The sequence below is a fragment of the Centruroides vittatus genome, unplaced genomic scaffold, assembly GCF_030686945.1.
Source record: "Centruroides vittatus isolate TY-2023 unplaced genomic scaffold, ASM3068694v2 contig_1832, whole genome shotgun sequence".
NCBI classification, from domain to species: domain Eukaryota; kingdom Metazoa; phylum Arthropoda; class Arachnida; order Scorpiones; family Buthidae; genus Centruroides; species Centruroides vittatus.
Window position 1 is genome coordinate 599,680 of NW_027121128.1, and position 16,239 is coordinate 615,918.

At 24.2% G+C, this 16,239-nt stretch overlaps 1 protein-coding gene across 7 annotated transcripts in view; it reads left to right on the top strand.

Annotated features, from left to right (window-relative positions):
• Positions 1-16,239, top strand: part of raw — a 57,689-nt gene that overhangs the window by 24,501 nt on the left and 16,949 nt on the right. For 6 of the 7 annotated variants that reach the window (XM_067264247.1, XM_067264243.1, XM_067264246.1 and 3 more), the window contains 4 exons: positions 7,037-7,119; positions 8,394-8,503; positions 9,404-9,518; positions 12,117-12,202. In XM_067264247.1, the coding sequence (XP_067120348.1) occupies positions 7,088-7,119; positions 8,394-8,503; positions 9,404-9,518; positions 12,117-12,202 (343 nt within the window). In that variant the 5' untranslated portion in view covers positions 7,037-7,087. Of the gene's footprint in view, positions 1-1,409; positions 1,968-7,036; positions 7,120-8,393; positions 8,504-9,403; positions 9,519-12,116; positions 12,203-16,239 lie in introns of those variants that run through there. The other variant, XM_067264250.1, reaches the window with a different exon arrangement.

A 16,239-nucleotide genomic window follows, 5' to 3' on the forward strand; every position in this document is an offset into this window, starting at 1 on the left:
CTTCCTTCAACCATTAGAAATTGTTTCGTAATTTTGATCTGTTCCCCATCAGAATACAATCGATACTGATTTCTGTCCATGGCAAAACAAAGCGTAGGGATGTATTTTATCGGACTAAATCTAAAAATTTATCTGATAAGTTTGTTTTCGACCATAAATCATGTATAAATATATATATTCTTCCATCGAGATCCGATTGGGTAGTGTATCAAACAATAGGTTACATTGTGTGCCGCTTGTGAACTGATAAAAGGCATTCACAGTTCATTTCTGGTGTTTAAAGGTTGCGAATTTTATCTCGTTGCGTGAAAAAATCTGTAAATAAAATCTGTGGGAAAAAATACGTACTAAAAGTTGTAATTTTTAACTTTTTCTCGATATTTAAATAGTTATGTTTACTATTGCCTTGTATAGAGACTACGAATGAGGTTGTCAGCATTTGATGCTATGTAGGCGTTACATTACCTTGGATTTTTTTTCTTTGTTTACTATTTTAAAAAGAAATAAGTGTAGTAAATTTTATAAAAATAATCTTTATAGTAAACATTAACGTATTTTATAACTGGTGTATAATTTATTTTTTTTTAAAAAAACAGTAATTTGTAGAGATTGTTTGTAAACAAGTTTGCTGTTACTGTCGCAGTTTTTTGCAAAATGCAGAGTTTATTATCGCTGATAATAAATCGATATTTTTCAGTGATAAAGATATTAAATCGGTTATCTTTCATCCATATTTTGGCGTGGGACAAAAATGCCACCCAATTCCATTTGTTGTTAGATTAGGCGTATCCTGATATCTTTACTTTCGGTAGACGCCTATCTCTGTGTTTTCTGTAACAACTATTAACATATAAAAATAAACAAATGTAACCAGAGTTGGCGTTAAAAATGATGAAATTATATTTAGTTTCAAAGTTGAACTTGAAACCCAACACTCCAGCGTAAAACATTACAATCGGGAAGAAATTGCCGGGGAAATGAAGACATTCGCTTGTTGTAATAAAGAAATCGTTGTTAAATATTGCTCTTATGGATTGTTGTAATACGATTAAGCTTTTAAAAACAGAACTGTGTGAAAGCACAGGATGTAGGTGTCCTCTTACACCATATTGGTACTCGTTTTCAAGCGGTTTCAATGATGAACGAGGTAAAATACGAACAGTGTAGGCTATACATTAATCATTAAAAATGTATCCGGATTACGGCCTCTATCTGCGAGGGCCGGATCATTCGCCCAGGTAAAAAAAAAAAAACCCCAGACATTGGCATTAAAAATGAGGTGAGGAGGCGAGCACCACACCTAAAACTACCTTTTCGCGTTATGGAATTCTATTTGTGGGAGAAAGGGTAAAAAAAAAAAAAAAAAATTGAAGATTATGTTTGTGGTTCATCTGATAAGCGAAGTGTAGCAATTTTTTACGTTAGTCTCACACAAAACGGTATTAAAGAGAATCCTGTAACTGCTTTGTTTGTATTATCGTGGACGTGTTTTAATTTTTAAATTGTTTCTACCGTGTTGTAGAAACGTGTGTATACGTCATTTATTTAGATAAACCGCGCTTCTGCGTGAGGTAACCGAGTTCAAATTACTGTCGTGTAATTATAGCTTCTTACCATTCACTTACAAGCATTTTTTAAAATTGTTTTACGTCACGATTAACAATAGATCCTATCGAAACGTACTACAACGGCCTTACATTTCTGTCAACGGAGAAATTCGAAATTCCTTCATATTTTCCCGAAAATTCCTCGATACGACTTTAATAAACAAATAAAATCGTCACAGTTATTCCTGAGATACGATTTACGAAATAGTGACGTCATCAAATTAACTGTGATTAGAACACACTGACGTTGATCTGGATATCGCCGGCAACATGTATAAAAATATCCGGAAAATGAATAGAAAAATTATTATAACTTAAATTAGGCTGAATATAAAACGAGTACATTTAAGAAAAGAGCAGGTTTGTTATGCAATGGTTTTCTTTTTTATATTATTAATAATAATATAATTATTATCATCGAGTGTAGGCGGAAAAAGGGGATAACCAGGTTTACACAAGTTACTAGAATGCAGCGGACATTATTAAAGGTTTACAATTCCTTCTCGTATTTGGCCTTGATAATGACTAACGAGAAATCTTTATTTTTTAAAATGTGTAAGCTTTGAAACCTGTTGGTGTTAGTGGTTTATGACTAAGTGAGCACATTTAAACTTTCTAGTTATAGAACAGTGTAGTAAATGACTGAGTAATGTTAACGTTGTAAGCGCTTACAGTACACATCTATGCCAGTTAATAAATCTTTACATTGAAGAATACATTAGGGATTTACGTGTCGAAATATCCAATTACGTATTTCACAACAATCTTTAGATACTAATCGATTTTCAACAGAAAACTACGCCATATCCTGTGTAGTGATTAGAGAAGGGAAGTGAATTTTTTTCGCTTCCTGATATTATGCTTTTTATTTCGTTTACTACTAATAATTCTTCTGATTTTTTCATAATAATAATAATGGCTTATTTGGCATTTCCAAATAAAAAAAATTGCGAAAAAAATTTTGAAAATTCTCATCTATATAATGGCATCAATTTATGTTTTTTGGTTAGAAGTCTCCCTTCTTCCCCCCTTAAGGTTAGTGTGTTTTATCAAGAATTTTTATTAAAAATAATTCTTTTTACACTTCTATTTATGTATTTTTGGGAGTAGTTCTTATTATTATAATTAAATTATCATTTTCCTAATTAGACATTAAATACTTAAATAAATTAATAATATATTATAATAGGATTATAATTATAAATTTAATTTCTAAATATAATTTAATCTCTTACGGGTTTTTATCGTTGAAAAGTATTATTGTAATATTTTACTCCCCACTGAGTTTCCAGCAAAGCATAGAAGTAATGTCAAGTAGAGGGATTTACAAAAGGATAGGAGCCAAAGATTTATTATAATTAATTTAAATTATGATATAATTTTTCTTTTATTTGAGATTTTATATTTTTAATACAAGAAATCGTTTCATATTTTACATTGTATTAATTTATACTGATTAAAAATATTCTTTAATGAGAATAAATAAATAAAATATTTATTAAATAATTTAATTGTTTATATATAAAATGTTATATTTTGAGTTTTTCAAATAATTACTTAAAAATAAATTATTTTTATTTATTAGTTATTTTATTTATTCAAATTAACAAAATGTAATACTTATAACCTCCTGAGATGGGGTGGGGATGTATGGCTAAAACAGAACCTTCCTTTCTAAAGATTTCTGCTAATTTCATGGATACATGTCTCATGTACCAGCCATACTTGGGTCATGTATCCATCAAATTAACAAAAATCTTTAGAAAGGAAGGTTCTGTTTAAGCCAAACGTCAACCCAACCCAACCCAATCTCAGGAGGTTATCAACAAACAACAGTAATGACCTTTTATTGGAAAGACCTGGAGTTTATAAAATTCCTACATTAGGTAGTGGTGCTTATACTTCAAATTTAATGCTCATTAATGAATTTTCTTAATCGTGTTTAGTATAACTTGTATTTTAATATATTCTATTATATCTTCGTTTTATTTGGTTTCCTATAAAGTATTCCTTATCTGGGTTGTTATTTTTAAAATTAATTAATTAGTTATTAATTAACTTAATAGTAAACTTAATTAATGGAGACACTCAATTTTTATAAAACTGATCCGTTATTATGTATGTATGTAATGGTTCATTAGAATTCATAGCAAATGAGTGAAAATATTAAAATCTTAACGTTTTTAATTAGAATTGTAATTATTTAACAAATAAGAAGTTTTTTATAATTTTCTTTTTTAAACATAAAAAAGTTTACAAAACTTCTCAGACAATACTTCAAAAAGCATCTTCTCACGTTGTCCCTTTCACATACCATCAGGAAATAACAGTCGTATGGCGGAGTGAATATTTAAAACATTAAACTGTCTCGACCATTTTATCAAATATATATATTTTTAATCGATTGTGCTGTCGCCAGAGGAAGGATTTTAACATTTTACATATTGAGACGGATGAGAAGCCTCTAAAGAAAGGTCGACTCTACCGTAAGGTTTAATTTCCAATGGTGTGTGAAAGGGACAAAGTACAAGAACACTTAAAGTATTGCCTATTTGAGAATTTTTGTAAATTTTCTAGTTTTTCTTATTGTCCTGGCCAATTTATCAAATGTTTCCTTTATTATTGTCAGAATATAACTGTGATTAAACTGATTCAAGAACTGGTTCAAGCAAAATCAATCTTTTGTAATCTTTGAAAATCACACAAAATATTATAATTCCGTAAAATTTAATAACATTTCAATAAAAATATTATAGTGTAATGTAATCAGTAAAAAGTTGTAATAATGTTAGGTAATTGCACAAATTATATTAGCAATATATGATATGATATAGTTTGATTTTAAGTAGTAGAGAATAAATTATATTAAAAGATTTCCATGATTGTTTATATTCAAATAAACAGAATAATATATATATAATTTTAAGTACAAATTATTATATATTATATACTACATATGCTTTTAGCAGTTTATTTTTTGTAAAAAATAGATAAATTGTTATACTGTTGATAGACTTTATAAATATTTTTGCTTTGATCAAAAAGATAATCTGAACATTATTTGTTTAAATATTAAATAACAGTAACATGTATTTGTAGTTAAGAATGAAATATGTCATGTGAACAAGTTTATTATGCTAAAAATATGATAAATTGTTTGTAATTCATATAAAATATCTATTTAAATCTAAACAAATAAAATTTGTTTGTATCTGAAATTTATAACTAAGCATTTTATATTTATTAATTGAAAGTATTCTCTAGTTTAACAAATGTTTAGCTTCATAACTGTTCTAATCAGTAAAACTGAATACATTTCATCTGTGAAATCTGTATAAATGCATGTTTGAATGCATTTGCAATTAAAAATTTTATAATTAAAGTTTAAATTATAACTTTGAATTATATATAAGTATTAAAAATAGAAATAAATGTATGTTAGAAAAATAATTTTGCTAGTGGTTTTTCCTTTAACATGTTAAAGTATTTAGCACAGTTAGCTAGTTAATGTCTAAATATTGTTATTTATACAACAGTATTTGAGAATTATTGTTATATTGTTATATGGTGCCACTAGTTGTAACCCTTCTTAACAGCTTTGGGTGTGTATTTATATTGTTATATAATTTTAATTTCTGTACAATCTTGAAAATTATAGGTTTGCTTTATAGTAATAATAAATCTTACTATAACTATATTGCTCCACTTAGCTCTAGTGTTTAATCTTCTTACCAAAGGGTAAAAACAGCTGGAAAAGATGCTAATCATTCTACTTCCTTTAGTTCCATCCATTTTTTTAGCTCAAGTTGGGCTAAAAAATGAGGATTTGTAAGCTTGCTATCTTTTACAGTTTATCCAGATATCTATCTAACTATCTTCTTCTCAGCACTGTTTAAATCAATTAATAAATAAACACACCTGTTTTATATTCGCTGAGCTTATTCTTTTATTCCGAACGTTTTCAGCCTACTATAATAGGCCGTCTTCAGGCTTTTCATTTTTTGTTCGAAATGGTAACATTCGAATTTATTTGAATTTGTATTTTAAGTTAATGGATTAACATACTCTCAAAACGCGTTGCAAACTAACCAAAAACTTAACATAAAAAATAAATAATAAAATACAAAATAACTGAATAATAACAAAAATAATAAAATACAATAACTGAATAATAACGATGAATTTTACAATAGATAGTTAAAACAGGACATTCACCGTCCATCGCAATGGAAATGGAAAAAATAGAAATTTACAAAAGCAAAATGAGGGACAGATGCTTAAACTCAAAAGATGCAAATACATTACCATCGGCTTGGAAGTACAAAATTGAAAAGAGTATGGGATTGGATAATCCATAAAAATATGGGCTGGATTGGATAGGAATTAGCATTCACAATTAATTAATCTAGATGTAAAATTCATCGTTATTATTCAGTTATTGTATTTTATTATTTTTGTTGTTATTCAGTTATTTTGTATTTTATTATTTATTTTTTACGTTAAGTTTTTGGTTAGTTTGCAACGCGTTTTGAGAGTATGTTAATCCGTTAACTTAAAATACAAATTCAAATAAATTTGAATGTTACCATTTCGAACAAAAATGAAAAGCCTGAAGATGGCCTATTATAGTAGGCTGAAAACGTTCGGAATAAAAGAATAAGCTCAGCGAATATAAAACAGGTGTGTTTATTTATTAATTGGTTTATCCAGATATCTGGAAATTTATTTTATCTTATACAGTAAACTCTTGTTGACTACATAAATGTATTGGACTTTTGATATAGTGAAAACATTGTTGGTCCTTACTATTCTTTATGTATATAGCAAACTTTTAAGATAAGAATGATTTAGCTTACTCTGGTTTGATGGGATAAGCCAATGCAATGCAAGGATGATTTCAGGAGGACTTTCTGTGGAAAACTGGCTCCTAGTTAGGTGTTAGACAGGTAAACCCACAAAACTTCATGGAACCAGTCTATTGGTCAAACATGAACCAATTACTAATGTTGTGTTTTTATCTGCTCACTCACTTGTTGGTCTGTTTAGCTTAGTCCTTTGAATGTTCATTGAATTATTATTAAATTAAAAGTTAATATTTAAATAACTATATTTATATATAATTAATTTTTCTTTATTTTTAAATAAAATTACACAGAGAAAGAAATAAAACAATTTAAATGATCAGAAAACTGTTTAATTCAAATCAAGAATTTTTATAAGTAAATTAAGCGTATTATTACTATTATATTATTAATATTAAAGCAAAAATCATTTACTAATGTCAATTTTAAAAATGTAATATTTATGGCAATATTTCTATTATATATATAAAAAAATATAATTAATTTTATGCCATTTTTTCCAATAATTTATACTTTTTTGTACATTTTTGTAATTGAATAAAAATTAATATTTATTTAAATTTTTAGGGTTTTCCTGGGATTGGTGGAAAAAATTAACTTTTCTTCAAAGTTTTTACTATGTCTGTTTCTCTATATGGAAATTACACTCGGTAAGTTAATTCTCTGATTATTTTTCTAGTTCTGTTATACAGATTTTACTATTTAAATTTGAAGTTTTATATTCTGTTGTTTGTCACTTGAAGATGATCTAAGAGATCTGACATTTACCAGTAATAAACTTACTTAAAGTATGACATTTCTTGTTATTGAGTTATTGGAAAAAGAAGTCAATGTATTAAATTTCACAGCTTTCAAGCTTCTGTTTCAATTACTTATGTAAATTATCAATATATAGAACAAATGTTTACAGATTGTCATTTTATGAAAAATTGTTTTTATTTTAAAACTTTTTTAAATTATCGAGATATATATCCTTGAAAAATAATATTTCTCGACTAGTAAATGTCTAGCAATTTAATTAAAGTGAAAGTATTTGCATCTAAACCACAATTTCTCATTGGGAAGTCGTGGTTTGGATGCAAATACTTTTACTTTGAAGGGAATTTACCTCTTAGGAGTCAATGAAAGTTTGAAAGGTGCTCAATGAACAAATTAGATACATTAGATACATATTTACATGTATGTATGAACTGTACTTAAGGGAAAAAACTTTCCTAAAAGGAGTAGACGAGACGAGTTTCCAACCTTTTATGTATGTCAATACATCAGAAAGGTTAGGAACCCTTGATCTAAACAATAGTGTCAACAAAAATTACATTATATTTCAAAATTGGGATTTATTATATTTTTTAATTTAATTGGTTAACTTGTAATGTTTATATTAATATCTTAAAATATTATACATAGCTTTTTAATCATTTAAAGTTTTGGTTTTTTTCTTTATATAAAATTTTAAAATCAATTATCAGGAAAAAAATTGCAGAACTGTTTAGATCATTAAATAATTACCATTGCATTTTACATTGCTATCATGACTATCTTTGCACAGAAATATCTAATCTTCTATTTATTCTGGTATCAAAATTTATTTAGCAATAGTTCTATCAGACAGAGATCAGAGATAATTAATTTGTAATGTGGGTGTTATGCATTTGAGTATTAAGATTAGGGAACAAATTAGACAAAATTTCTGAATACACATATAAAAATGCATCCTACTCAATCCAGCTGACAAATAGGTATCAGGTTTCTAGAAAGGAAACTAGATTTAAAACAAAATTTAACTAGTTATGGATGATTTTACTAATTTTTGTGTTTTTATAATTCAATATATTGTTATGGTTTTCCAAAGGTATCATTCATTATAAATATATTTTTTAAATTACTAATATTTAAAATTAATACAATGAAATATCATTTACAGGAAGCTATTTCAAGTGTGGTGTGAAAGAGCCGAATCTGCCAATAAGTTATCATACCAGGCAGTTCCATTTACTTTTCATGCTATTGATATATTTCCAACCAGTTCTCAAGGTAATTTTTTATTACATACCTTCTTAAAAAGTAAATTAATTAGTTTATTTAACCTTCTTCTTTTAATTCAACCAAAGTTTTAAATTACTGACATAATAATTTTAATTCTTTTTAATAATTTATATTTAAAAAAAAAAAGAAAAATGTTTACTAAATAATCAACCTTATAAACTAGCACATATAGTTATAAATGACAAGTTCTTTTAATCTTATATAGATCATCATCATCAGATTCATGTAGTAATATGAAAATATGTGAAAACCATATATTTTTTTGTAAGATATGATATGGTTTTTATGTTACTATGTAGATGTAATGTCGATCTGTATAGGATTGAAAGTACTTGTCATATGTAATTATGTATGCACATACTGGTTTGTAAGGTTAGTTGCTCAGTATAATTCATAACTGTTTTATTCAATTGTGATGTGTCTTAAATTTTAGACAAATTGTAGGAATTTGGGAAAATTTCCATTGATTAAATTAGAAAGTAATTTATTTTAAATAAAATAAAAATCAAATAACTAGTTTCCATGTAAATGACAGGAAATTTTTTTTTATTTTATTATATTAAAAATGTATTTTAAATTAATTTTTTTAAAAAAATTATCTCTCTTAATTAAGAACTTTTTTATTTAAAAAAAGATAAATTATTTATTCACTGTTTATTAAACTTATATGATAATTTTATTATTATTATTATTATTATTAATAAATATTAAATAAATAATACATTTAATAAATTTATTTAGTATTTACGAATGTTGTGGAATTACAAATTAATTTATTTATAAAAGGGATAGTTTTAAAAATAATAATGATGCAGTATGTAAAGTATTAATATTCAATATAATGTAATATATATATATTATATTTTATGTTAAAAAATTTTCTATTAGTGCATGAAATGTTGCAGTGTGCTAGTGAATGTTCAAACCGTCAAAATGGTGAATATCTCACATTTGGAGAATTCTGTGTCTTTGCATCTGAATTAAAATCATGTTATGACAAAAGGTAAATAATAATACTTTATTATTATTATTATTTTGTAATTTTAAAATATTTTTATTGTTTTATTAAATATTGATACAACAGTATAATGGTACGTTGGTTATGTGGATATTAATATGCATGACAGGTAATAGTTTATAAATAAATAAATAAACTGTATTAGTTGTATTTTCAAAAACATCACTTTTAAAGAAAAAACACTCTATTCAATACATTTTTTTTTTTATAAAAGCTAGTAATTTTGATCTTTTTCACACACAAAATTAGTTCAAAAGCACTGTCTAAAATAAATGATTGTCAAAAGGAAATGTTCAAAAAATTCAAAAGTTTATTTATTATAGACAATTTGTTAAAATGAATAGATTTTATATTGGAAATATCATAAAAAATTTTAAGAGGATGAATTAGAATGAAAGTAATGTATAGTTTTAATGAGTCAGTCTTTGGGAGTAATACTAAAAACAGGCTTATTGATGTTTTTGAGTCTTGTTATTATTCATATTAATTTATGTTGATATTCCTTTAGTTATGTCAGTTTTTACAAATTTATGTACTTATATAGATATTTCTGGAATCAAGTTAATACACAATAACATTACTTATTAGTCTCTCAATCTATATATAGAACTATATTATAACATATCTGAATATGTACAAAGTTCAGAGAGATTAACAAAATTTTAAAATAGCTATAAAAATTAACATTTAAAATATTCTATGATTATATACATTTTGGAATTTTCCATTAACTTTTTTTTTTTTTTTTTTTTTTTTAAATCTTTTCAATTTCTTCATATAGAAGTTTCTTTCCAATTCTAAAATAACTTCCTCATAATATAGTAAGGCCTTAAATTCAATATTAAAATAATTTATAGCCAGAATACTTTAAAATTTTTTATATTTTATTAATTAATAATATAAATGTCATTTTTGTTCTTGTATAAGATTAATATCTACTGATGAAAAGATTGATGCAAATATTCATTCTTTTATGTTAATTACTTTCAAATGGTACAATTTTCAATGTTGACTCAGGATATTATTTCTTCATATTATGAAGCTTAGACTATTTACAAAAATTTTTTACATTTTTGAGTCTATCTTTTAATCCTTTACACTACTCCAGAAGTAACAGTTACTATGGTTATTTTGAAGAATAAACTTCTTTTACAAAGGTTAAATAGGTAAAAAATTCACAAAGTTAAAAATGATCCAGGTCAGCCTTTTATTAGAGGTTCTGACACTTTTCCATGGAAAAGTGTTATTCTTCAAAATAACCATAGTAACTGTTACTTCTGGAGTAGTGTAAAGGATTAAAAGATAGACTCAAAAATGTAAAAATTTTTTGTAAATAGTCTAAACTTCATAATATGAGTTAATTACTTTATTTAGATTTACTATCTCTGATTCTTGCCCAATAAGGAATCTTGTTGCTTCATATACAGAATTTATGTATTTTACCTAGTAATAACACCAATAAATTATTTGTTTTGTATTAAATTAAATAATTTCAACATCTAATAAAAGTATATATATTCTATATTTACTTTATTTGCACATATACAAGTGCCCCACATAAAACTGGTCTCTCTCACCAATTGAGTAAACTATCATCTTCATTTTATATATAGTGTTGGAATTAATTGTATGTAATATTATATTACATAGGTTTTATCAGTTTTATAGTTGTAATTATAACTTACACTTTATTATGATACATGTTTTTGGTTGTGTTTGGTTTTTAAAAATATTCAGAATTAATATTTTTTATAAATCAAAAAAACAATACTTGAGAGTTTTGAGGAGTCAGTAACCAATTTGGATAAAATTTTTTCAAGATCTTTATTATCTCAGCTTCAGATCCCAATTATAATTGCAATATGAAGCTGTGATGATAAAGGTAATGAAATTTTTTACTTTACTTTGAATAAATTACTGATTCTTAAAAATCTCTCAAGTATTATTTTTTGCATTTACGATTTATTTGGATGATGATTGTTTCACAATAGATTTTACAGACATTATATATATATAACATAAGCAATAATCTGAATTATTTTTAATTGTCTATTTGGACATTACTCATTACTAGGACTTTACACTGGTGTTTAAAAATTGACACAAGAATGAGAACAATTAAAAATAAATTAGAAGTAAGGACTGTAAGGCAATTATAATTACTTAATTTGGCAATAGAAACAAATCAGATTATTATCTCTCAGATTATCCACTGAGTTATGTTAAGGCTAATGATTAGCTTAAAAATAATTGATGGCTAATCTGCAGATTGTTTGGCAATGTGGATTTTACATATGAATATTTTTCCTGATTGACAATTCAAATTAAACGTATGTGTTTTATAAGTTAATGAAAATAAATATTTTTATTTAATTTATTTGTATTTAAGGATGTTTTTCACTTATTCTTAAAAAAATAATTTATTTGAATTTTTAAAGTAAATACAGTATTTCAGAATATCATTTTTTCTATAAACAAAAAGAAAATCCTGAAAATGAAACCACTTCTGGTTATAAAAGATTAAAATAAGACATTGAAAAATTTTATTTATTTTTTAATTTGAAATTTGCTCTTTAAATTTAGGATTCCACGTCCAATTCCATTATCCAAATGTCCTAAAGATAGACAAAGACTGCATTCAAGAAGAAGAAGTTCTTTACCAATGCAAAGTAAATGTCTTAACAATTTTTATCACAATTTTTTACATTCGAACAAAAAATAATGAAAATATGATAAATGATCTGACATTTAAAATTCAAATGATGTTCAATTTTGGATAACTTAATTTATTACAGAATTAATAAACATGACTATGTATAAAAATATACGTGTATATTTTTATACAATCAGATTTTGCATCTTTTAATATTATACATCGAAAAATTTTTCAGAAATAATTATAGCATTAGTTGACTAAATTTATAACTGTTGTTATGTAAGATTTAAAATTGTAGAATCCAAAAATAACAAGTTTTAGGGTAGTTAATAATTGCTGGTTCTAGGAAATAGTTTATTAATACTGTTTTAATAAACTGTACCCAATAGAAAATAGTAGAGATGGATTAATAAATTATTTGAAAACAAGATTTTTTTTTATATTATAGCTTTATTTGTTTATTATAAACTGTTTCATTTAGTCAGTTCTTTGTATATTTGTTTCATAAAATTAAATGATATGAAAAAATGCACTTTATATGAAAACATTATATATTTATATTAGTAATTTAGTTTTTTGGGGAGAAATAATTTATATTTTCTATTATTGCATTTGTAATGAATATAAGAAAATGACAATAATAATATTTTTCTTAATATAATGCTGTATTATGAATTTATGGAATCCATATTCTTTAGATTGAGTTGATTTTAAAAATTGAAAGAAAAAAATAGAACGATTTGAAAGAAATTGAATTACCAAAAATCACCAAATTTAAAAATCAAAGATGCTTTATTTTGAGTACAGGATGTACAGGAATTTATGAGAAACATTCTATGCTTTTGAGCTAACACTCATCAATATGAATAAACAAACACATTGGAGTATTGTGTTTTTGTTCTTGATGATAGCCATTAACTTGTAAGCTATGGAATATTTTTGGTAAATATCTGTATATTTTTATTCCAAATTAAGCATATTCTGAAGAAAAATTGTATTGTTCACCGGAGAAAATTTTTATTTAAATTAAACTATTCTCAACTCTAGTCAACAAAAATAACTTTCAGTTTTTTATTTTCAATACTTAAGTTAACTTAAATATTCATATTAATATCTGTTTTATTCATATTTGTACAACTTTAACATGATTAATATCGGTTTTATTATGAGTAATATTTTAAGTATATTAATAGGTTTTTCTTATTTATTGGATTATCTATTTTATATGCACATAAATTCAGAATAATGTGTTGTTGTTATGACCAATATGCACATTAAAAGTCCCCAAAAGAACTATTTTTAATTAGTAAATCAAAACTGATTGTCTACTTACTGAAATTTGTTATGTTAAAGATAAAGAATGACTTTACTGGCATGGTTAATAAATCCTGGATATTTATGAACTGAATGAGTGTAGAGAGCAAAATTTATAAATAATACAGAATTATTTAAACAATGGATAGATTCCAAAAATTAAATTTTTGAAAGAAATTTATGAAAAAAGAAATGTAAAAAATACAAAAAAAATTCTTTTTGGTTACTATCACTGATTTGCTCGTTCAAATCATTTATCTGTTTTGATGGCTATTGTGTAATTTCTATTAAATACCATAATTAGAAAGGAAGAAGAGTACAAACAGTTATTCACAGTGGCTAAATGATTATGACTCAGTTTTATGTGAAGAAATATATTTTGGTTTAGTCATAAATGACAGTTCTAATATGGAAATTGAATTAATAAGAAACAATTACAGTATTTTAAAATAACATAATATCTTTTTATATCAATGACACAATTCATTTATATATACATATATAAGTATAAAGTTTTCATTTCAGAATCATATATATATTTGTTTGTTTGTCACTATATACTTTGGAATAATGTGCCTCATCTATAAAAAAGTGCATCTTATACTCTTTTGCATAATTTTCAGTATTCAATAAAATGTTTAAAAGCTTGACATTGACTAATTAATAAACCAAATATGTAGAATGGACATAATGGGAGCTATTAGCCAATGGAATTATAATGAGATCTTGAAGTTTATAAGATTGATAAGACTACTTTTGGAGTAATTGAATTAAACTGAAATAATTTTGGAATAAAGGAAATATGGATAAGATGCAGTTTGGAATGACATGCCTCATATGTGTATTTACAATAATATCAATAGACACACTCAAATACTTTAAAATTTTTTAAAACTGTATTTCTATGCTTTAGATGAGTACAAAATAATTTTTTTTCCTTTTCCTTCCAAATCAATTCAAACAGCAACCAGCAAAAAAAGAACACATTACATTTTTTTCTGTTTGAATTTTTTTTATAAACATATTTATGTTGCCATAACAACAACAATCACATATTTTATATATAAATATATAAACAATACAGTATATTTTTCTATATTATTTATTTGCATATTAAAAAAAAACTTTTGTTTTATAAATTTATTTTTAGTAAATTCCTTTTTGCTATATTTTTATTTTGGCTTAATTTTAAATCTATAGATATTACATGATTGCAAAATAATCTTTTAAAACATTATTTTCTTGAATTTGAGAAATGGGATGTAGTTATTTATGTTTGTTTATTATTTTTCTAGATTTGATATAAAGTGTACATTTTTAGATATTTATTTGTATTTTTAATAACTGTAATCATGAACATAGATGAATTTTGACAGTTTAATTTATTAAGATGCTCTTTAACATTAATTAATTAATAGCAAATATAAATGATGATTGTTTATAATTGACAAAATATCTACAACCCTAATATTATTTTATAATTTGTTTCATTATATATAAAAACTTGGTAACCTTGTGCAATAAAATAGGACTAACTACAAATTCATATATAGATTTTAGTTTTGAAAATGTTGTCAACTTAATTTTAGTAAAATTATTACATATCACAATATCACAATTTTTAAAAATTGTAGTTAATCAGATTATCAAAGATTAAATTTAAACATATTTAATATTAAATTCAATTACATATTTTTTAACTTGAACTTTGATCTCTCTGTTGTTATTAATTAAACATATTTTAATTAATGAAAACAATTTTTTTATTATCCTTGGTATGTGAATATCCTTCAATTTTATTTTTTAATTACTATTTTAAGGCTTTCCTTGAAAGTGCACACATTCCATAATTTCATAATAATTTATTAATTTTCCCTTATAAGGAAAAATTAATACGTTATTTTATTTTAAATAATAAATTACGGGATCTAAATCCTGAAAATTAATGAATAGTTGATTAGATAAAGTTTATTTTAGTTACAGTTTCTATGCTTCAGAATTATTTATTTTAAAGTTTAATCAAGTTTATAAATAATACATTATTCCAGTTTGAATAACACTTTTATAAATAATCTAGAAATTTAAATATAATTAATCAAAAATATTTGATTTGAAAAATATACTGCTACTTAAAATAATCAGATTTTATTAATCTTATTATTAATAAGAATTGTCATTTATGACTAAACAAATTAAAATGAATAAACTAGATTAAGAAAATATTATTGTTGAGGAACTAAAATTCATATAGATCAAAATTGTAAATTAATTTAAAATTATTATTCTCTCTCGAAATTATTTTCATCAATTTTTTTGTAAGTCTTTGATCACAGCCTAAAAACTATCTCACAGTGAATTAATAACAGAAATAATAATTGTATACTAAACAATAATTAAGAAAAATTTATTTAAATATTTATATTTTTTTATGAAAATAGTTTCAGCTTTAAAAAAATTAATAAAAATCTAATTTACATAGTAGAAATAAACAAATCTATTTATAAATAAAGAAGAATCCATGATTCAGATGATCCAAAAATACATGATTACAAGAAATTTTTATTAAATAATTACACAGATGTTGTAATTTTTCTTGGATTAGTTAAGCTGTACAATTATTTTTGTTCGTAAATAGAAAGTGATCAAATTATAAATATAAAAACATGGTAAAAACAGAAAAATATATAAACTTTTAAATGAGAGTAGTTAAATTTCTTACAATTAATTTAAATTATT